The 24,476-nt window shown below is 43.4% G+C and overlaps 1 protein-coding gene across 1 annotated transcript in view; it reads left to right on the top strand.

Moving 5' to 3' along the window:
- Positions 1-326: 326 nt before the first annotated feature.
- Positions 327-24,476, top strand: part of LOC110582827 (solute carrier family 23 member 1-like) — a 46,865-nt gene continuing 22,715 nt past the window's right edge. The window contains 4 exon segments of the mRNA XM_021692840.1: positions 327-368; positions 2,568-2,714; positions 12,414-12,431; positions 12,433-12,572. Coding sequence (XP_021548515.1) covers positions 327-368; positions 2,568-2,714; positions 12,414-12,431; positions 12,433-12,572 — 347 coding nt within the window.

Here is a 24,476-nt window from a genome sequence, read left to right as displayed (position 1 = left end):
CTCATGCCACTCCCAAACGGCTGCATCTGATTTGTTTCCATAGCGTCACAGAGGATCATTAACTCCTCTACACTTTCTCAAACTTATTAAATTATGAAACATTTGCTGCACCTGAGTGCACCTTGGTCTCCTGTGGTGATTGGAGGGGGCAAGAAGGGAAGTCTGGAAGCCCCACCCTCCCCAGGGCCAGCCCAGCCCAGAATCCCTGGCTTTCTCTCTCCCTTATGATTTTGGCAGGCAGTGAGACGTTAATCTCTTTCAACTGGAGCGGGTTCACTTCGTTTCTCTCCTGAGAGGAGGCCAACAGGAACTGACCCCAGGTTGCCATGAGCTCTGCCATCACCTGCTGTGAGCACCCCGACCCTTTGGTGAGTGCGGCTGAAAGAGAGATGAGAAGAAGGGGGCAGGCAGAATGAAGAAAGGCCTGGAGGGGGTCCCGGTGCCCTAGTTCATTATTTGTGCTCAGCACGTGTGGCTCACGTTCTAGAGAAGATTGTAGATTACTAGACAGGTGTGCAGCTGCCTTCCCCACCACGCTGTCATGAGGCCAAGATTCCTCCCTGAGTGCTGAACTCGGTGAATGCACTCCCAAGCAAGGAGGAAGCACTGGAAGATCCTTTTAGTTTTACCTTTATTCACAGTTGGTCTCTGAAGATACCTAAATATTTGTTTTCCAGGTTTCTCCATGCTATGATTTCTTTGATCAGAAGGACCTTCTAAAACAAAGCAAAGGGAAAGAGAGAGGGCATCGGAGAGAGAGAGAACTAATATTTACCAAACAACCAATACAGCCCGGGCACTTTATGTGTTTTATTTCCTTCCTTCCAAGCCAACGGTGCGGGTGCTTCTGTTCCCGGATGAGGAACCTGAGGCCCAGAGAAATACAGTAACAGTAACCCCTCTGGAGGCTTCTCTGGCGAGTCCTTGAGCCCTGGCCCCACCACCTTCCCAACCGATTTTTGAGCACCTAAAAGTAAGAGGGTGAACTGAGTGGAGACACTCTTGTTCTTGGCACTGCTCACCCCCAGGGGGAAAGAGCTCCTGTTCACCGGGGCTTGCGGGCCCTGCAGGATGGGGGTCACCCACGGACTTGGGCTGGGGCCCCACAGCTGTCCCCTGGGGCCAGGCCGCCAGACCCTGCCCACAGAGGCTCAGCCCTCTGGTGAAGAGACCCCGGCTGTTTTTTCCCAGGAACTCGTGGAAGGCACTTGAGAGATCTCGCTTCTTTTTCTCTTCAGGATTCTTTCTGCCCCTACCGTCATGGAAACGAAACAAAACAAAAGTCTTGGGAAATCAGTCAGAGACTTCTACATTTTGGTTTACCTGAGGCCACCTGGAGTGTGGCAGGTCTGGGCCTGTACCCATTCTCTTTTCAGTGGCCTGCCTTCTCTTCATCCTCGGCACCCACTCTTCTGAGATGTCTTTGGTTTCGCATCATGTTGCTCTGCTGGAAACTTTGAGGAACATTAGCAAGGGGGAGACAGCTTCCTGACCCTGAAAGCTTGTGGCCTAGCTAGGGGAACGCAGGGTACACAGAAATGTTTCTGGTACAAGAGAGAAAACAGCAAATTATGTAACAGAGAGACACAGGGTGCTCTCTGGGAGTTACCAGGCAGAAAAATCATATGAGTGTGGGGAGGTCAGGAGAGGTGATGGGGAGGAGGTGTTGAGCTCTTGCAAGTGGGTAGGGGAAGCAGGGGACTCAAGGGGGGCCCTTAGGGGGAGCTAAGACTCTGACACAGGATAACGGAGGCCACACTTGGAGGACCCTGGACGACCCCATTGGCTACAGCCAGGTCGATGGGAGTGTTAGGAAACAAACCTAGAGGGCCAGGCAGGGTACTGGAAGCTGTGTGGGGTGTGAGTGGGGTCAGAGGGGCAAGGGACCCCTCTTCCTCCCGGGAACTCCATTGCTGTCCCTGCACCCGAGTCTCCTCCTGCCCTGCCTGGCAGCCCCAGGCAGTCGGGCACTGCAGCCGCTTACATTGGCACGCTGCGTCCATTCATTCGGTCCACACTGAACACAGGTGTTGGCTCATCTAGAAGCTGGGACTGCACCGAAGAGTAAGGCACAGTCAGTGCATTCTAGGAACTCACAGCCCAGCAGAAGCGATGGATACGGTAACTGTCCACTAGAATAACCATGCCAAGAGGAGAGCTTTGGCGGGTGTAAACACAGGGCCCATGGGAGCCCCTCTGAGGGCAGCTACAGCATTCTGGGGCCAGGATCCCCATGTACCTGTCTGGGGGGGAATTCTGCCCATCGTCTGACCTTGGAGTTGGCCCCCAACCCCTCCTCCACAAAGCTGCTACTCAGCAAAGGGCTTCAGGCAAAGCAGCCACTCCCCTCGCGTGACCCCAGACCACAAACGCAGGCCCTACTGAAAATGTGTAATGTAGAAAATCACTGGTCTTTTGAGTCTGGACCAGAAATCCCAAACTGGCCAACCGTTATCCCTATCCCATTGCCTCTTGCCCCTGGCAGGCCATCCATCTACCCAGCTGAAATCAGGAAGTCCACTTGATTCCTCTTAAAATGTCTAGGTGTGTCCTTCTCTTGTTCCCAGCAGAGGGGTGACAATGTGCTCAACTGTCACAATGATGGCCAAGGCAGGAAGAAGGCTGGGCAGGCCAGGAGCTCCAGCAGCAGCCCAGTGATCTACGGCATCCTGGATGTCCCACCGTGGTACCTCTGCATCTTCTTGGGGATCCAGGTAATGCCACCCAGTGAGCCCTGGGTCCAAAGAGGCTCTGCCTCAAAAGCCACACTGATCGCACCCAGGCCGAATTAGTCAAGATCTACAACTTTGGTTACTGATATTCTTGTCTTCCACGTAGCTGACCTCCAGGGGAACTCAAAGCTCCTTGTCTCTCTTTCTCTCAGGGGTGTGGGGGTGGGGGGTTGGAATTAGCGGAAGAGTCTCCCTCATGCTAAGCCGATAGGTAACATCAAGGACACCGACTGCATCATTTTCATGATACCAACCTCAATTTATTTGATTTGCAACAACTAAAAAATGTGATAACCAGGGCTTGGGGAATTTGGGGAAACAAGCATTGTCAAACACTTGTGTTGGAACATTTTTTGATGCAGCCTTTCTGGATGGCCATTGGTGGTTTCTATCAACATGTAAATCATATGCCCTTTAACCCAGTCCCCAGTGCTTAAGAATTTCTCTGTGGATACACTGGCAAGACTTGTTAAGATAAGTACAAAGACATTCTTGTAACATTATTGGCAATAGTAACATCAAACCACGCAACAAACAAATAAGCACAAACCCTAGAAACAACCCAAATATCCTTCAAAGGGAACGGGTTGAACAAATTGTGACCACATCCGAACAGATGACTTTTGTATGCAGCTGCTAAAAAGAGAAAGATATATTTCTCTTGCAGTTAGGGAATATTCCCCAATAGATGGTAAGTGAAAAAAGCAAAGTAAATAACTATGTATATACTGTTATCTTTTATGTGTGTGTTAAAAACACAGAGAGAGAAAGATAGAAATAAGTATATGTAGTGATTTGGGGTTTTGAAGGATCCCTAAGAAACTAAAAAAGGTAGCTTTGGGAAGAAGAACCAAGGAAGGGGAGGTGGCTTTCCATTTTCACTTTTGATTCTTTAAGTTTCTGTAACATGAATTTGTCAGACTCACAGATGTGTTTCTTTTAATTTTACAAAGTGTTCAATATGGAATATCAGGGATGGGATACACTTTTGTTTACTTCTTGGTGCTTTTCCATAAAGTAAGAAAAGCTGATGTCATACTACTTAAAAAATATTATTATGAGCCAATAAAATGGATAATATAGATAATATAGATCTACAGCCACTGACTCAGAGAACTCAGAAAATAAGGACATATTTTTGAATTTAAGAAAGCCAAATGCAGCTGTCCAATTTTCCCAACATGATTTGTTGAACAGTCTGTTTTTCTCCCATAGGATATTCTTTTCAGCTTGTCAAAGATTAATTGACATATACTTGTGGGTTTATTTCTGGGTTTTCTATTTTGTTCCATTGATCTATGTGTCTATTTTTGTGCCAGTACCATGCTGTTTTGATTACTACAGCTTTGTAATATAAGTTGAAGTCCAGAATTGTGATGCCTTCAGCTTTTCTTTTCTTTCTTCTTCTCCTCTCCTTCTCCTCCTTCTCCTTCTCCTTCTTCTTCTTCTTCCTCTTCTTCAGAGTGGGAGGGGGAAGAGGGGAAAGGGAGAGAGGATCTTTTTTTTTTTTAAAGATTTTATTTATTTATTTGAGAGAGAGAATGAGATAGAGACAGAGAGAGCATGAGATGGGGGAGCATCAGAGGGAGAAGCAGACTTCCTGCTGAGCAGGGAGCCCGATGCGGGACTCGATCCTAGGACTCCAGGATCATGACCTGAGCTGAAGGCAGTCGCTTAACCAACTGAGCCACTCAGGCGCCTGGGAGAGAGGATCTTAAGCAGGCTCCATGCCCAGCGTAGAGCCTGATGTGGGGCTCAATCTCATGACCCTGAGATCATGAGCTGAGCTGAAATCAAGACTCAGATGCTCAACCGACTGAGCCACCCAGGTGCCCCTCCAGCTTTGTTTTTCATTTTCAAGATTGTGTTGGCTATTCAGGGTCTTTTGTGGTTCCATACAAATTTTAGGATTGGTTGTTCTAGTTCTGTGAAAAATACTGTTGGTATTTTGATAGGAATTGCATTAAATGTATAGATTACTTTAGGTAGTATAGACATTTTAATGATATCTGTTCTTCCTATCCATGAGCATGGAATGCCCTTCACATTCCATGTGTATAGGTCTTTCACCTCTTTAGTTAGGTTTATTCCTAGGTTTCTTATTACTTTTGGTGCAATTGTAAATGAGATTGTTTTCTGAATTTCTCTTTGTGCTGCTTCACTATTGGTGTACAGAAATGCAACAGATTTCTGTATGTTGATTTTCTATCCTGTGACTTTACTGAATTTATCAGTTCTAGCAGTTTTTTTGATGAAGTCTTTCAGATTTTCATGGTATCATGTCATCTGCAAATAGTGCAAGATTTACTTTTTCCTTACCAATTTGGATGCCTTTTATTTCTTTTTGTTGTCTGATTGCTGTGGCTAGGACTTCCAGTACAATTTGAATTAAAGTGGTGAGAGTGGACATCTTGACCTTAGAGGAAAGACTCTCTGTTTTTCCCCACTGAAGATGATATTAGCTGTGGGTTTTTCATATATGGCCTTTTTATGTTGAGGTTTGTTCCCTCTAAACCTGCTTTGCTGAGGGTTTTTTTTTTTATCATGAATAGATGTTGTACTTTGTCAAATGCTTTTTGTGCATCCACTGAAATGATCATATGGTTCTTATCCTTTCTCTTATTGATGTGATGTATCACATTGGTTGATTTGGGAATATTGAACCACTGTTGCAACCCAGGAATAAATCCCACTTGATCACGGTGAATGATTTTTTAAATGTATTGTTGAATTCAGTTTCCTAGTATTTTGTTGAGGATTTTTGCATCTATGTTAATCAGGGATATTGATCTGTAGTTCTCCTTTTTAGTGGTGTCTTTATCTTGTTTTGGTATCAGGATAATGCTGGCCTCATAGAATGAATTTGGAAGTTTTCTTTCCTTTTCTATTTTTTGGAATAGTTAGAGAATAACAGGTATTAACTCTTCTTTAAATGTTTGTTAAAATTCACATGTGAAGCCACCTGGCCCTGGACTTTTGTTTGTTGGGAGTTGTTTTGCTTACTGATTCAATTTCTTTGCTGGTTATCAGTCTGTTCAAATTTTCTATTTTATCCAGTTTCAGTTTTGGTATTTTGTGTTTCCAGGAATTTATCCATTTCTTCCAGGTTGTCCAGTTTGTTGGCATGTAGTTTTTCATAATATTCTGTTGCAATTGTTTGTATTTCTGTAGTGTTGATTGTTGTTTGTCCTCTCTCATTTGTGATTTTATTTATTTGAGTCCTTTCTTTTTTCTTTTTGGTAAGTCTGGCCTGAGGTTTATCAATTTTATTGATTTTTTTTTTTTTTTCAAAGAACCAGCTCCTGGTTTCATTGACTTGTTCTATTGTTTTTTTAGTTTTCATTTATTTCTCCTCTAATCTTTATCATTTCATTTTTTCTGCTGGTTTTAGGTTTTGTTTGTTGTTCTTTTTCTAGCTCCTTTAGGGCTAAGGTTAGATTATTTATTTGAGATTCTTCTTACTTCTTGAGATAGGCCTGTATTGCTATAAACCTCCTTCTTAGAACTGCTTTTATTGAATCCCAAAGGTTTTGGATTGTTGTGTTTTCATTTTCATTTGTTTCCATGTACTTCTTTTTTCTTCTTTTACTTCCTGGCTGACCCATTCACTGTTTAGTAGTGTGTTATTTAACCTCCATGTATTTGTGATCTTTCCAGATTTTTTTCTTGTGGTTGACTTCTAGTTTCATAGTGTTGTGGTCAGAAAAGATGCATGGTAGGACTTTGGTCTTCTTGAATTTGTTGAGGCTTTTTGTGGGCTGATACATGATCTATTCTGGAGGATGTTCCATGTGCACTTGAAAAGAATGTGTATTCTGCTGTTTTAGGATGGAATGTTCTGAATATATCTGTTAAATCCATCTGTTTCAGTGTGTCATTGAAAGCCATTATTTCCTTGTTGATTTTCTGTTTAGATGATCTGTCTATGGATGTAAGTGGGGTGTTAAAGTCCCCTACTATTATTGTATTACTATTGATTAGTTCCTTTATGTTCGTTATTAACTGTTTATATGTATTTGGGTGCTCCCGTGTTGGGTGCATAAATATTTATAATTGCTATATCTTCTTGTCGGATTGTCCCCTTTATTATTATATACTGTCCTTCTTTGTCTCTTGTTACAGTCTTTGTTTTGAAGTCTATTTTGTCTGAAATAAGTCTTGCTACTTGGCTTTTTTTTTTTTTTTTAAGATTTATTTATTTATTTGAGAGAGAGAGAGAGCGTGGGCAGGGGGAGGGACGGGGGAGAGAATCCTCAAGCACACTCCCTTCTGAGTTTGGAGCCCAATCTCATAAACCTGAGATCATGACCTGAGCTGAAACCAACAGTCAGATGCATAACTGACTGAGCCGTCCAGGTACCTGCCGCCACCCCCACCCCCTCCCGCCCCGGCTTTCTTTTGACATCCATTTGCATGATAGGTATTTCTCCATCCCCTCACTTTCAATCTGCGGTGTCTTTAGGTCTAAAATGAGTTTCTTGTAGGCAGCATATAGATGAGTCTTTTTTAAAATCCATTCTGACACTTCAGTATTCTGACTGAAGTGTTTAGTCCATTTACATTCAAAGTAATTATTGCTAGATATCTATTTATTACCATTTTATTACTTGTTTTGTGGTTGTTTCTGACTATTTTCTCTGATTCTTTCTTGTCTTTCTCTCTGCCATATTTTGCTGATTTTCTTCAGTGATATATTTGGATTTATTTCTCTTTATTCTTTGCATGTTTATTAGTGGTTTTTGGTATATAGCTGCCATTAGGTTTGTATATAGCCTCTTCTGCAAATAGCAGTCTATATTAAGTTGGTGGTCGTTTAAGTTTAAATCCGTTCTTTTCTCCTCTCCTCCCATGTTTTAGGTATATGTTATTATATTTTATATTTTTGTGTATATGTGAGTTCCTTGACTGATTTTTTACAGAAATATTCATTGTTACTGCTTTTGTGTTTCCTGCCTTTATACTGTCACTTTTGGTTTCTCCTTTCCACTCAAAGTGTCTCCTTTAATATCTCTTAAGGGACTGGTTTAGTCGTCATGAACTCCTTTAGTTTTTGTTTGTCTGGGAAACACTTTATCTCTCCTTCTATTTCTGAATGATAGTCTTGCTGGATAGAGTATTCTTGGCTGCAGGTTTTCCCCCTTAAGCACTTTGACTAGATCATGCCACTCCCTTCTGGCTTGCCAAGTTTCCGTTGAAAGATCTCCTACTAGCCCTGTGGGTTTTCCCTTGTAAGTTAATGACTTCTTTTGTCTTGCTGCTTTTAGGATTTTTTTATCACTATATTTCTCAAGTTTAATTACACTATGTCTTGGTGTGGGTCTCCTTTTGTTGATATTGTCAGGAGTTCTCTGTGCCTCCTGGATCTGGAGTCTGTTTCCTTCCTCAGATTAGGAACATTTTCAGCTATTATTTCTTCAAATACATTTTCTGCCCCCGTTCTCTCTCTTTCTTCTTCTGGGACTCCTATAATACAAATGTTATTATGTTTGATGGATTTACTGAGTTCCCTAAGTCCGTTCTTGTTTTGTGTAATTCTTTTTTCTCTTTTGTTCAGCTTGATTACTTTCCATGACTCTGTCTTTGAGGTCACTCATTTCTTCCTCTGCTTCTCCTAGCCTGTTATTCAACCCATCACATGTGCTCCTCATTTTGTTTACTGAGCCCTTATATCTCTGCTGTGTTAGTCCTTATCTCTGTGTTAAGGGTCTCACTCATGTCTTCCACTCTTTTCTTAAGTCTGGTGAGTATCCTTATGATCACTGCTTTAAATTCTCTATCAGGCATGTTACTTATATCTGTTTTGCTTAGCTCTCTGGCCATGGCCTTGTCCTGTTCTTTCATTTGGGATAAATTTCTCTGTCTCCCCATTTTGTCTGCCTCTCTGTGTCTGTTTCTGTGTGTTAAGATAGTCAGCTCTTATTTTGCTCTTGAAAGTAGTGGCTTTATGAAGAGGAGGTCCTGAGTGCCCTGCAGGGCAGTGTCCCCTGTTCACCAGGACATGGCACTTCAGGGGAGTCTCCTGTGTGTTGCTAATGCCCTGCTGTTGTGTCTGAGTCCCTACTGCTCTCTGCCTGTTGTGGGCTGTGCCTGCTCTCCGTGGTGTTAGCGGGACCCAGGCAGGCCAGTTCTGAAGGGGCATGCCTGCCAGGCAATTTGGGAGTGGGGCAGCTCCCAAATTCCCAATTTTGTTAGCAAAATTTGCATTGGGCCACTAGTCCTAGGCCAGATTCCCCGAACCAGTAGGCAGCTGTCGGCTGGGGGCTGCGAGCCAGGCGGCTGGGGGTGTGAGGCTGGGCTCCGTGCCCTGGCTGCGTGCGTGGGACTGGCAGCAGCGCACCCTGCGGCTGGCGAGGCACATGCACAGCTTTAACATAATTTGCCCTGAGCCCGGCGGAGGCCACAAGTGCCGTGCAAAGTGGCTCTGTGTTTATGCTGGAGGATTGGGGGGGGGTGGGAAGGGCACCTGCCAGCTCCCTTGTTTTCAAAGAAGTCCCCCGGCACGCTCCGAAATCAGTTCAAACAGATCTGTCTCCCGTTTGTTGTATAAGAGGGGGAGAGAGAGAGAGAGAGAGAGAGCAAGTGCACAGGGGGAGGGGCAGAGGGAGAGAGAGTCCCAAGCAGACTCCCCGCTGAGTCTCACAACCCTGAGATCACGACCTGAGCCCTGAGCCGAAACCAAGAGTCGGCCGCTTACCTGACTGTGCCACCCAGGCGCCCCCGAACTGCCATTTTTACGTTGCCTCTCCCTGCAGGCTGCTGGCTCTTTAAGGGCGGTGACCCGGCTGTCACTCCCCCTTCCGGTCGGCCCAGTGCTGAGTCAACTGCCTTTTATAGCTCTGGGCTCCAAGTGCCCCCCGGTTTTACAGACTCACAGAATTCAGCCCCTCTGGTGTTTAAAGCCAAACGTCACGGGGATTAGTCTTCCCTGTGTGAGCCCCCTGGTGTCAGGGCCCATTTCTCTGCCCTCTCTGTGTGCACAGCTCCCTCCCCGCCGCGGGCAGCCTCTCTCCACCTTTCTGACCTTCCGAACCTTTCAGATGCAGCTGCTTCTCTAGGTTCAGTTGTGGAATTTGTTCTGCCGGTCTTCGGATCACTGTTCGGTTTCTTGACTTGGTTGGGGATCATACCTAGTTGTAAGCGTGGACGGGGGTGAGCTCAGGAGCCTCCCACCCCGCCATCCTCCCGAGCTCCAAGTCCCTCGCCCACTTTTAAAACAGATTGTTTGGGTTTTGCTATTGAGCTCTATGAGTTCCTTAGACATTCTGGATATTAATGGGGCGCCTGGGTGGCTCAGTCAGTGAAGCATCTGCCTTTGGCTCAGGTCATGACTGGGGACCCTGGGGTGGAGCCCTGAGTCGGGCTCCCTGCTCAGCCGGGAGCCTGTTTCTCCCTCTCCTCCCTGCTCGTGCTCTCTCTCACTATCTCTGTCCCTTTCTCTCTCAAATAAATAAAATCTTAAAAAATTTTTTTTTGGATATTAACCTTTTATCAGAGAGACGGTTTGCAAATACTTTCTCCCATTCTGTAGGCTGTCTTTTTTTTTTTTTAAGATTTTATTTATTTATTTGAGAGAGAGAGAATAAGAGACAGAGAGCATGAGAGGGAGGAGGGTCAGAGGGAGAAGCAGACCACCCGCCGAGCAGGGAGCCCGATGCGGGACTCGATCCTGGGACTCCAGGATCATGACCTGAGCCGAAGGCAGTCGCTTAACCAACTGAGCCACCCAGGCGCCCCAAGTAGGCTGTCTTTTTATTTTGCTGTTTCCTTTTCTGCGCAAAGCTTTTTACTTTGATGTAATCCTGCTTGCTTATTTTTGCTTCTGTTGTTGGTGCTTTTGGTGCCATAGCTAACGATCTTTGCCAAGACCCGATGTTAAGGAGCTTTTCCATGGTGTTTTCTTCTAGGACTTTCATAGTTTCAGGCCTTATATTTAAGTCCTTAATCCATTTTGAGTTAATTTTTGTGAATGGTGCAAGGTAGGAGTTCCATTTCTCATTGTTCTGTGTGTGGCTGTCCAGATTTTGCAACACCATTTATTGATGAGACTACCCGTTCCCCCATCAAGTCTTTTTGGCTTCCTTGTCAAATGTTAGTTGACCATGTATGCTTGGGTTTATTTCTGGGCTCTCAATTCTGTTCTATTGGTCTATTTGTCTACTTTTATGATAGTACCATTCTGGTTTTTCCTTTTTTTGTTGTTTTTTGGGGTTTTTTGAAAATAACATCCTTCCAGTTTTCAAAAACTGCCATCAAATTTAGTAAAGAATCTGCTTATGTTTGGCAAACAAATGAAATTCTGGTATGTTTTTATTATTTCATTTTTGTCTTACGTTTTAAGGTAAATGAAAATATCAGCCAGTTCTCAGGTACCATACTGTTTGATTACTGTAGCTTTGTAATAGAGTTTGAAATGCGGAATTATGATGGCTGCTTCTTTGTTTTTCTTTCTCAGGATTGCTTCGGCTATTTGAGGACTTTGGTTGTCCCATACAAATTACAGCATTGTTTTTTCTGTTCTTGTGAACAACGTCATTGAAATTTTGATAGCAATTTCATTGACTCTATAGCTGGCTTTGGATAGTATGGACATTTTAATGATATAAATTCTTTCTCCCTTCTGCTAATTTTGAGCTTAGTTTATTCTTCTTGTTCTAGTTCCTGGACGTGTAGAGTTAGGTTGCTTGAGATTTTTCTTCTAGGCGTTTATCACTATGAGCTTCCCAGGAGTTTCGATATGTTGTGTTTCCATTTTTGTTTGTCTCAAGATATTTTTTTTTATTTCCCTTTTGATTTCTTCTTATTCCCATTGGTTGTTCAGGAGGGTGTTGCTTGCTTTCCACAAATCTGTGAATTTTCCAGTTTTCCTCCAGTTTCATACCATTACCGTCAGAAAAGACCCTTGGTATGATTCCCTTCTTAAATTTGCCAAGGCTGTTTTGTGACTTAACATATGATCTGTCCAGGGAAATGTGCACAGGGCTTCCTGGTCATTAGTCTTGCCCTCACCTTGTACCTGTTTTAATTATGAGCCTCTTACTTTGTTCTTTTTTTCTTTTTTTCAGATTTTTTTTAGATTTTTGAAAAAGATTTTATTTATTTGTTTGACAGAGAGAGACACCACTCAAGTAGCAGAGAGGCAGACAGAGGGAGAATGAGAAGCAGGTTCCCTGCCGAGCAGAGAGCCCGCTGCAGGGCTCGATCCCAGGACCCTGAGATCATGACCTGAGCTGAAGGCAGATATTTAACCAACTGAGCCACCCAGGCAGCCCTCTTGCCTTGTTCTTTTTCTGAAGGCCCCCTCTTTGGTTCCTGTTATGTCCTCCTGTTTTGTGTCTGTGCCTGGGTTTCTTACCCAGGATATCAGTTCCCAGTGTTAGGGTTCTGCCCTTGAACCCCAGACCCTCAGGCTGGGTCTCTGTTTCTTGCTGCCTGGTCTCCCTTGTTCCCACTGCTGATCTGGATGTCTGCCTGTCACTCCTGGTCAGGCTCCTCTGAGACCAGAGGTAGAGCTCTTTCCTCTGGCAGAGGACCCTCTCTCTCCCAAAAAAGAAAAAAAGAACAAAGTAAGAGGCTCATAATTAAAACAAGGTACAAGGTGAGGGAAAGACTAATGACCAGGAAGCCCTGCGCACATTCCCCTGGACAGATCATATGTTAAGTCACTCTCTGCTCTGCCCACAGCACTTCCTCACAGCCCTGGGGGGGGCTCGTGGCAGTGCCGCTCATCCTGGCCAAGGACCTGTGCCTGCAGCATGACCCCCTGACTCAGAGCTACCTCATCAGCACCATTTTCTTTGTCTCCGGCCTCTGCACTCTCCTGCAAGTGTTTTTAGGAGTCAGGTAGGTAAAACTCTCTTCTCTGGCTTCTGACTTTTCACTGCTGGAGTATCAGCAAGATTTGCTTGGCTTGCAGCTGGAGAAGTGGTTAGGCAGCTGGTGGGACCTGACAGAGGGAACATGGGACTAGGAATCAGAGCCTGGGTTCAAGTCCTAGCTCCAACACTTACTGTCTGTATTAGCTAGGATTCTCAATTCACGTTACATAAATCCAGACTAGCTTAGGCAAAGATTTGTTCTCTATTAATGTATAAGATCAAGGTAAGAGAAAGGCAAGGTGCATCATGCGTCAGGAACAAGGACTCAGATGGGACTTCTCTTGTTTCTACAAAGGCCTGCCCCTAATCTTTGTGAGATGCAGGGCAAGAATACAAATGGATTCCCACATGCTGATGTCCAAATATTGGAGGGTTATAAACCAAACTTAGAGACTCTTAAATAAGATATGTTCTGATCATTCTACCTGGAAGGCCAGGTTGAATTCCAAATTCAACCTCCAAAATTCTGCTTTGGAACTTAGCCACATGGGGAGGGCCAATCCCCAGCCTGTGGCCTTCCTCCTTCTCTTCCTACCTCAAGCTTTGCTCCAGATCATAAATGGTCTTACGTCCATGAATGTGGACACCCCAGCCTGTGTATTCAAGCTCCACCCCCCACCCACACACACACACCAGATTCCCCAAATAGCTGATGCCTGGCCACCCTCGGGCCTGGGGTTGTGCGCACCTGCATCGTGGTCTGCCATGATGGTCTGCCTTCAGACCTGAGGAAAAGGCCCAAGCCGGCTCTGGAAAAGGCTCAGGGCCATTTGGGCAGAGAATTCTTGGCTCTCAAAGGGGAGAGGCACACAGACTTGAGGTGGACATGTCCCCTTGGCCCCGCAGACACCTCCCCCTAGAAGGCAGAGTGGGGCCCTCTGGAGCATCGGGCTAGGTGCAGGGGGCTCTCCTGTCTGAAGACAGAGCAGTCTTCTCACCACATTGCCAGTGCGTGTGCTCTGTTGTCACGGACAGGCTCCCTGCACAGGATGGTGGACAGGCGGCTGGCAGTCCTCACACTTCTCTCCCAAAGCAGGTGAGTTCTGCTCCGGCGAGTCTTCCATTTTAAAATTCCAGGGAAGAGTGCTAATTGGTGCAACGTAAACCAGATGCCCAGCTCTCACCCATCGGGGCAACAAATATGGAGACTCCTACTGAGGAAAGTTTCCCAAAGAACAGAGAAGAGGAGTTCTGTTCTGAGTAGACAAGACAGCAGAGATTCACTGAGCGGGATATGGGGTTTGGGACCTATAAAATAAGGCCCATGCTCACATTGCGTTTTCTCCCTTAGAGTTGCATTGAGATGCGCAATTGTTAAAATCAGTGGAATCACCTTTAAAAAACAAAAAACATCAAGTCCTTGGGGCGCCTGGGCGGCTCAGTCGGTTAAACGTTTGCCTTCAGCTCAGGTCATGATCCCGGGGTCCTGGGATCGAGCCCTGCATCGGGCTCTCTGCTCGGTGGGAACTCTGCTTCTTCCTCTCCCTCTGCCTGCCACACCTCTTGCTTGTGCTCTCTCCCTCTCTCTCCCTCTCTCTCTAAAATAAATAAATACAATCTTAAAAAACAAAAACAAAAACATCAAGTCCTTTATGCTCATACATAGACTGCTAAAATTAGTCTGAATAAAATGGAATCCAGTTGCTCTGGAGCTGGCCTGGACAAAATCGTGAGGCCAGGAAAATGGCTCTGGAGCTTTCCCCCTCCTCATTTCCACACCTCCCCTCTTCCTATTCTCCACCACCACCCCCTGCCCCACCTTGATTCCCAGAACTCCACACAGTGGCTCCCTTGGGTTACCGTCAGCTCAGGAAATCCCTCTCTGTGGGTCCTCCAGCCCTCTCCCTCTCACCCCTTCACCTCAGACCCATTAGTCCTGCGTCTTCTTCCTTTAACATTAATTTAGCATCGAGTCCAAGGACAGATCCAGGTTTTGTTCAGCCGGAAGCTTACACTGTTTTTGGTGTCCTCTTTAAGAAAAAACACAGAAGTATGAATACAAAATCACATATGAGAGAGAATATTATTAACTTGAAAAAAATCACAGCAAATCACAAATTTTAAAAAGTAGATAAACACCACAAATGCCACAAATTCCAAAATATAGCATGACGTTTTTATTATTTAATGTTCTTACAGCCCCCTGTAATACTTCTCCCCACATTTTTTTTTAAAGATTTTATTTATTCATTTGAGAGAGAATGAGATAGAGAGAGCATGAGAGGGGGGAGGGTCAGAGGGAGAAGCAGACTCCCTGCCGAGCAGGGAGCCTGATGCGGGACTCGATCCAGGGACTCCAGGATCATGACCTGAGCCGAAGGCAGTTGCTTAACCAACTGAGCCACCCAGGCGCCCTCTCCCCCACATTTTATGCCTGTGTACTCTTCTTTAATTAAAGGCTGTGTACTCTTTGATCACCTCTTCATTTTATAAAGAGAAGGAAAGATAATTCAGTCATGAATTATCATCGGTTTGTCTAAATTTGTTTGTACTTACTGCTAGCTGAGATACATTATCCTGCCTTCACTCACAGACTGTAATAGTGCTGTGGGTTTGTGCCCTGCAAACACAGAAATTCTGTTGTACTCGATTTCTATCAAAAAATTTAAAAATGCGTGCTGCATTTATAAGTGTATATGGTGCATTATTAAGTATATTCTTGAGAGGAGACAGCTTCCATCTTGCCTGCGTAGCAATGAGAACCAAATCTTTTCTGGCAATTTCGCGTATTTGATGGTTGTCCAATTTTCCAAAGCCCTGCTTCTGGCACCATACATTTCAGACCTTGTTTCTCATCCACCACCCACGTATGTCAAATGTCAGGTGCTATGGGACACATTCATGACATAATGTGACCTCGGGTTCTGTGCCTTCTTGTCACGAGGTAGAGTGAGCTGGTACGGAGGGTGGTAGGAGTATGGTGAGAAACAATCATGACACCAAGGTGGCTAGAAATAAATTAAGTATTCGTGGGTGGTTTAGTGGTCTCAAACCACATAAGTACATCCTACCACACTCAAACTGAATTTATCAGTTTCCCCTTAGCCAGATCCTGAAAGTGCTTATGGCCTTTCAAATGCCATCCGATGCAAGACTTAGAATCCACAAGGTGGCAGTGCAAAGAGACAAGAGTTGTAGCCAAATGTGGCTGAAACTGTTTACTTTTGCAAAGTTGACAAAGACATATGGCTAGTGAACACATTGCAGGGGCCCCTCCCGGGACTATAGAAGGAGCCAGGCAAGTGAGGTCCCTTCACCATCAGTCTCCTTTTGACCTAATCTGTGCCAGGCCTGTGCTCAGCCCTGGGTTTGTGAAGGGAAATGGAAAACATTTCCTACAGTGGGCTTTACCCGACCTGTCTTGACAGAAAATGACTGGACAGGAAAAATTATCCATTTCCTCTTTGTCAATTATCTGAATCAAACCACACAGGTCTAGACTGATATGGGGCTGGCATGAGGTCTAGACTGATAAAGGTCTGGCATGACCTTTTTGCCTGAATCCAATCGAAGGCACTTTGCAAAGTGCTTCCTTTGCAAGTCATTTCCAGGCGACATGCCAAGGCTTAAGTTCTCGCAATCTCTGCTAAGGAGTGGGAGACCTGTGCCCACAGCTTTGGCGGGTTAGTTCCCAGCTCTCTTTCTTCACCATCTCTGTGAGCCAAGATTTCTTCCAGATCCCCCACCAATGACTCAAAGAGGTACAGGGCTTGCTCTGGTTTTTCTCTCAGAACCCTAAAATCCAGACCCCCACATTTTCCAGGACTGGCCCTAGGAATGTAAGAGGTTGCAGTAGCGTTAGGAAGCTGTTGCAGGAACCTACCTGGGGACCGGGGACCTCACCCTTGTCCTGGCCCCATGAAGAGTTACAAACTCAAAGCTCCTAAACTTTAGATGGCCTTAATTATAATTATGGAAAAGTATTGAGCTTCGAAACTGGAGGCCTGAACTCCAGTCTTGGCTTCTGCGCCGTGGGAACTTGGACAAATCATCTACCCTCTTTAAGGCTCAATTTTCTCATCTATAAAATGAAGGAGTTCAACTACACAATATCTGAAGGTCCCTTCCATCTCTGTTATGGACAGCTATGATGTTGACAGGGAAGGTGATGAAGTGCCATGTTTCAATTGGTAATTGGTAGTAAAAGCGCCTGTGGGCCTAGCCTTCTGGTGGGTTCTGTGAGAAACACAAACTAATCAGGAGTTAGGGTCCAAAGAACTTGAACTTACCCCTTCATTAAACACACGGAGAAAGAGGGAAATGAAGTTAGGGAATAAAATCACGCTGATGTCTTTAGACTAAGGTGGGGGCAGGAATAAACGTGCGTTTGGTTCTACCCATGGAAATAAGCTCCCATCTCAGATGCTGATGAGTAACTGCCTAAGACATTATAGATTATAAAATCTAACTGAGAGTCTATTGACTCAAGGTCCAAGTAGCTTTGGTTGCTGATTATTTGCTGATAAGCCAAAACAGGCTGATGTTGCAATAAGATTTCAAAAGATCTTAGTAATTAAAACCACATTAAATAATCAAAAAGGAATGATAAGAGATGATAACTGGGGTGGGGGTGGAGAGGGCGGGGAGGGGTAGAGGGAGAGAGAGAATCTTAAGCAGGCTACATGCCCAGTGTGGAGCCCAATGTGGGGCTCCAACTCACGATCCTGAAATCACAAGCTGAGCCAAAAATCAAGAGTTGGATGCTTAATGGACTGAGCCCCCCAGGTGCCCCACTGCTGCTCTTGAAATCAGAGCTCACAAGCACTGCCCAGTATGGGGTAGACAGCTGTAATCCTTGGCAACATGGATAGCTGCCTCCCTGTTATGCCTTTAGGGGTCTTGGGTGCATCCCCAGGAGCCTTCCTCACTTAGGTGTTCACTTCTGATATTCATGGAGGGGCATACTCTATCATTAATTTCAAAATAAGACATCAAGTTTGAAAGGCAATCATTAGAAGAAATCCAAGATTGACTCCATGTCATTCTGGGCCTTCATTCCATCTCTAGAATTATTCATGATTTTTACTGGTAATTTCTTTTTCTAGAGTGGTTCCAGGCAATATGTCTCTCTGTTTTCCTGGGAGTATCTCAAGCCGGGAGCAAGTACCCCTGGCACAAAGTCCATTCAGATATCTTGTGCTTGCTTGCAGACATTTTTGCTTGAGTTAGCCCTGGCTCGATCCTTTTCATCCAGTGACTTTCCCGCAGCTGAGCTCAGCCCTGCCCTAGCTCTGCGCCTGTCCTTGGCTCTGTAGAAAGGCCATGCCCACCAACAGGGGTATGTAGGTATGCAGCCACTTTGCTCCTGCCCTCTTGACAGCCAAGTCACCAGATGTACCATTGGAGCTCTGGCTGGAGCAGGAACAGTGGTGGCTTTGGGGGTAGAAGAGTGACCTGACAATCCATCACATCAGAGGAGTCCCAGTGACAGGGCCTGGTGCTTCTGCTTCCTCTGGGTTTAAGTTGAGTAGTTACCAATATGGAAGGCACATGATGACATTTCCTACAGTGTAGCAGGTCCTTATCTGCTTGGTGCAGGGAGCTCAGAAAAAAGATGGACAAAGTGCTCTTTGTCCAGTAGTGAAGTAGTTGGGACTCAGAGTGCTCAGGATTTTAAAACTCAAGAGGAATTCATCAGTCCCATTTATATTCCTGAGGCTCTGCTCCCCATTCTGATCTATTTCAAAGAAAAGTCCCTGTGACATCATCCTTTACCCACTCATTGGATTGACTCAAGAAGGGAACATCAAAATGATGACATGGGTGAGGCTGGATTCCAGCAGCTCACCCTCCAGACACATCTGTCCCCAACTGTTGACCACTTCCCCATTTATCCACACTCTTCTCCTCTTGCCCACAGGCTTCTCAAATTGCACATGTCCCAACCCCAAACCTTCTCAGGGGGATCATCCCTTCCAGATTCCCAAGTGCATATGGCATATTGCTCTCCCTAGTGGAGACTTAATGCTCCCTCTCCTCTCTACCCTGGACAATATTTGCATTATTTTCTCTTGAAGTCCTTGTGTTTCTGTGAAGTGGAACTGTTTTTTAATTTTTCCAAAGCCTTGAGAATTATATTAGATAATGCACACAAAGAGCTTAGCTCTGTACCAGGTACAGAAAATTTATTTTTCACATCAAGAAAAGGATTGTACTGTACACAAAATTTTGCACCCTCCCTCCCTTTTTGAATAATTTAAAAAATTTAATTGTAAAAAATAGCTCTCCTCTCCCTTTTTTTTTTTTAAAGATTTTATTTATTTTTTTGACAGAGAGAGACATAGCGAGAGCAGGAACACAAGCAGGGGGAGTGGGAGAGGGAGAAGCAGGCTTCCCGCAGAGCAGGGAGCCCGATGTGGGACTCGATCCCAGGACCCTGGGATCATGACCTGAGCCGAAGGCAGCCGCTTAACTGACTGAGCCACCCAGGTGCCCTCTCCTCTCCCTTTTTAAACATATACAATGCACTGTAATATTTTTCCATTTCAGCAAACACACTTCTGCAACAGTACTTTTTAAAAAATGATCACTTAGGGGCGCTTGGATGGCTCAGTTGGTTGAGCGACTGCCTTCGGCTTAGGTCATGATCCTGGAGTCCCTGGATCGAGTCCCACATCCGGCTCCCTGCTTGGCGAGGAGCCTGCTTCTCCCTCTAACCCTCCTCCCTCTCGTGTACTCTCTCTCTCTCTCATTCTCGCTCTCTCAAATAAATAAATAAATCTTTTAAAAAAAATGATCACTTAGTATTTAATATTCTAGAATATATAATTATATTCTAATTTATTTAACTATTTCCTATTAAAGGGCATTCAAGTTGTTTCAAGTTTTTCACTATGGTAATAGCAGCCAATGTAATTTATAATTATGAGAGGTAGAAATTATATGTATACTGAGAATCATTTATCTGTTTAAAGACAGAAAAAGACTGGTAGAAATCTTTAAGGTTATTCATGGGTGGTTTACATTATATACGAAAGGTATATATTATCTGTGTACTGATAAAGTTTATCTGGTTAAAGATAAAAAAGACTGGAACAAAATGTTAATCATTTCTGGGTTATATAATTAGGGTGATTTAAATTTATTCTTTATATTTTTCTCTATCTGCCATTTACTTTCCTTCAATGTCGATGTATTACTTTATAACTGGGAAAAGTGACAACCATTTAAAAAGTATTTTTTAGAACAGTATCAGGGCATGTTTTGTGAGCCATACCCTTTGAACCTGTGCCTGAGAACAAAAGTCCTGTACGTTGCCTACTACTATCTTGGAGGAGGGACTGGGAGCTGTGGATGAAGGCCCCACCCTTGAGACAAATTCTGAGATCCTGCAACCTTTGCCGCTTCACCTGCTTTCATCTTGGTTTCCCCAGTCCATTTCTCCATGATCAGCATTAAAGCACTAAAAACAAAAAAGGACAGGTGTGTCTTTGGGGCAGAACAGAAGGGAGAGCTGGAGCAATGGCTCCCAATCCATCACTGGTTTTGGACGGAGGGATGGGGGTACACTCAGGGTAGTAAGCAGTGATGGGTTTAAAGAAGATAGACAAACAGGCTTCCCCTTCCCACCAGAAATCTTCCCCCCACTCCCTTTTTTTCTAGACCAAGGCAAACATTTCATCTCTTTAAGCTGATTATTTAAGTACTATCCTCCAAATCTCTGATTAACACCCTTCCATTCTAGGTATTACTAATCGATGTGCCAGTATGAATGTCTGAGATATCCTTTTCTTTCACAGCCCCTCACTCACCACATACAAGACTTCCCATCCTCTTATTCTTCTGTGCTCCCAGCATAGATCAATATTCCGTGTATACATTATAATTAATGACTATGATATTATTTGGAGCTGAATCATGTTCTCTTTTCCTGCCCCTATTTTTGTTTACCCCTGGAGTTTACATCTTTCTTGTTTCTAATATACTTAATTTTCTATGTACTTATTTCTAATTCAATTCTATACTCTTTGTTTATTGTCTAAATTTCTTCTTAATAATTTCATTCACAAGGCACCTGGGTGGCTCATTAGGTTAAGTGTCCAACTCTTGATTTCAGCTCGGGTCATGATTTCAGGGTCATGAGTTCAAGCCCTACTCCACACTCAATGTTTCTCTTGCTCCCTCTCCATCTGCTGCTCCCTTCCTCCCCTCCTCATGTTCTCTCTCTCTCTAAAAAAATTAAATAAATAAAATTTAAATAAATAAATAATTTCATTTACATCAGCTTCATCTTGATGAACTATCTCCTTGAGCTCTCTGACTTGCTGCAATTTTGAATGGTTGCTGTATATGCCTGGTATATATTTTATATGTCATCCTGAGATGCCCCTTCATCCCTATCCTGGGAATTCCCTTCATGTCAGTTCTCAAGTCTAGATCTCTTGTTCCCATATCTTTTTCTTTTTTGGAGGAACACAGTAATCCAGTAGCTTCCTGAGAGAGAGAGAGAGTACATAGGAAATACATTTTGTAAGACTTTGTTTATATGAAAGTGTGTGGATTCTACGCTCACGTTTGATTGATAGCTTAGCTGGGTATAGAAATTTAGGTTGGAAATAATTTTCTTTCAAAATTTTGAAAGCATTTTTCCATTGCTTTGTAATTTTCAGGGTGATTTTAAGAAAGCCAAACCTTTATGTAACCTCTCCCCGTTTCTCCACCCCAGAAGCTGGAAAAAAAACTGCTTTATAATCCCAGGGTTGTAAATTTTTATTTATGTGTCACAGCCTGAGTTTATTTTCATCCATTATACTGGGTACTCAGTAGTTCCTTTTAATATGCAAACAGTCATCCTTCAGTTTGTTTGAGTTTCTTTCTCAAACTCCTTTTATTCACATGCTGGATTTCCTGGAATGGTCCTCTAATTCTCTTACCTTTTCTTACCTATTTGCATGTTTTGTATTTTTGTTTTTTGTGGGGAGGAAATTGTATCAACTTTATCTTCCAATTCTTCTACTGAATTTATTTCTACTGTAATACTTTAAGAGCTTTTTTGGTTCTCTGAATATTCTTGTTTTATGCATCCTATTCTAGTTTTATGAATGCAAGATCTTACTTGCCAAATATATAAATGAGAGTGTGTTTTAAAAATTATCATCTCCTGGGTGCCTGGGTGGCTCAGTTGGTTAAGTGTCTGCCTTCGGTTCAGGTCATGATCTCAGGGCCCTGGGATCAAGCCTTGCATTGGGCTCCCTGTTCTTGGGGAATCTGCTTCTCCCTCTCCTCCCCGCTCGTGCTCTCTCGCTATCTCTTTCTCTTTCTCTCTCTCTCTCCAATAAATAAATAAAATCTTTTTAAAAAATTATCATCTCCCTATAGGACAAGTTACTTTCATCTGTTTCTTTATTTGGGTCTCTGTCATCTATAGTCCTGTGGTTGTCTGATGATCCTTGTATATCTGTTCATATTTAAAGGTTGGGTCTCAAAAGCTTGACTGGAAGTTCTGAGCCTGAGACTGGGTCTTGTTCACTTTGGACTTCATTGCAGCATGATATGCAGGAATGCCACATAACCCAACTGCAAGGGTCACAATTCACACTGTAGTCTTAATATAGTGTCATGACTTTTGAGTATCTTTATGGTTTTCCCAGCATAGCTGGGGAAGCCTGAATTTCAGCATCTTTATGCTTTTCCTCCCAGATCATCCTATCCTCCAGAAAAGGACCTTCCAGTCTCTTGCCTGGAGAGTAAATGCCTGGCTGAGTTGTTCAAGAAGCTCAGTGGGGAAGTGAGCAGGACGTTTTAGTGTTCAGTGTACATATATTAAATGAATCACCCGGGTGTTCAGTATGGTATCTCCACTTCAACTGTGCCAGTTTCCCTGCAGAGTCCATAGACCCTGTGTCTTGCCTTTTCAGCAGAAGAAACTTCTAGTCTTCTGCCAAGATGGGGGAAGGACAGTTACCTGACTACTTCTGCAAAAGACATTAAATCTGTTTTAGCTCCACATTTAATCTTACCTCAAGAGGCAATTCCTGATATGTTGTGAGTTTTTCAGTGTAATGCCATTTACCTATTGCTAGCATAGGATATGGATTCCCCGGGGTGATCAGATCAGTTACCACTATCCATCTGCTCTTTACCTTTCGAAGTTTTGTTGCAATTGTCTCCTGCTCAGATCTTCTTATCTTGTGATTTATTCTTCTAAAATACATGTTAAGGTCATTTTATTGGCGTTTCAAGAGGGGGAGAGTGTATAACCTGGCATTTTTAACCAGAAGTCAATGTTTTTCTTATTTTGCAAAAAAAAAAAAAATCCAATACATATTAAGAATACTAAATTTTTGTATTTATTAATTGCCTTAGACATTTTAAGTGTGTCTTGGTTTTTGATTAAGATATATTTTTTAAAGATTTTATTTATTTATTTGACAGAGATAACAAGAGCAGGAAACCAAGCAGGGGGAGTGGGAGAGGGTGAAGCAGGCTTCCTGTGGAGTAGGGTGCTCAATGCAGGGCTCAATCCCAGGACCCTGGGATCATGACCTGAGCCGAAGGCAGATGCTTAACAACTGAGCCACCCAGGCGGCCCTTGATTAAGATATTTTTGCCATATCAAAGCTTTGATGTTTCTATGGTAAAATTTATTACTTTTTTCCTTTGCTATTTCTTGATCTACTTTTATTTTTTTATTTTTATTTTATGTTATTTTTTTAAAGATTTTATTTATTTATTTGAGAGAGAGAGAATGAGAGACAGAGAGCACGAGAGGGAAGAGGGTCAGAGGGAGAAGCAGACCCCCCGCTGAGCAGGGAGCCCGATGCGGAACTCGATCCCGGGACTCCAGGATCATGACCTGAGCCGAAGGCAGTCGCTTAACCAACTGAGCCACCCAGGTGCCCCTCTTGATCCACTTTTAGACTTAGTAATACTTCCTATATCCAATAGATAAGATAAATGATCACCTTTTTAAAAAAGTACTTGTATGTGTGTTGTTTAGATTTTTAAATTTAACTCTTGAATTTATTTGGGATTTATTTAGGTGTATGAAGTGAGACTTCAAATTTATTTTTTTCTCCCTAAAAGCCAATTATCTCAATATCATTTGTTGAATAAATGGGAATCAAGACTTTATTCATCACATATTAAGTTCTTATATATTCTAGGATCTATGTTTAAGGGCTACTATTTTCTGCCATTAATTTCTTTGCTGTGTTTTCAACCATTACCACAGTTTTGCTTTTATTTTTTTAAAGATTTATTTATTTATTTATTTGAGAAAGGGGGGGCATGCAGAGGGAGAGAATCTCAAGCAGACTCCTCGCTGAGTGCAGAGGCTGATGCAGGGCTTGATCTCACGACCCTGAGATCATGACCTGAGCTGAAACCTCGAATTGGATGCTTAACCAACTGAGCCACCCACGAGCCCCCACACTGTTTTAAAATTAATAAATTTGTACTGTACTTTATTTAGTTGGGCATGCTTTCCTCATTATTCTTTCCTTTAAAAGTCTTTCCAAGTTATTCTGATTTTTAAATTCTTCCAGATGAATTTTTAAATCATTATATTAAAATATTGGGCTTTTGATTGCAATTGCATTACATTTAAAAATTAACTTGGAATAAGTGACACCTTTATAATATTGAATTTTCCTTTCAAGGAACATGGTACATGCCTCATTTATTTAAGTCATCATATGTCTTCTATTAGAATTCTTTTTAAAAATATCCCAAGTGGGGTGCTTGGATGGCTTAGTCGATTAAGCGTCTGACTTTTGGTTTTGGCTCAGGTCGTGATCTCAGGATCCTGGGATCGAGCCTGGTGTTGGGCTCTGTGCTTAGCGTGAACTCTTCTTGGGATTCTCTCTCTCTCTCTGCCTCTCCCCCCATGCTCATTCTCTCTCTCTCAAATAAATAAATAAATCTTAAA

Source organism: Neomonachus schauinslandi, chromosome 12 (assembly GCF_002201575.2).
Source record: "Neomonachus schauinslandi chromosome 12, ASM220157v2, whole genome shotgun sequence".
Taxonomy (NCBI): Eukaryota; Metazoa; Chordata; class Mammalia; order Carnivora; family Phocidae; genus Neomonachus; species Neomonachus schauinslandi.
The sequence above is the reverse complement of the archived record's forward strand: the minus strand, read 5'-3'. Positions and strand labels throughout refer to the sequence as shown.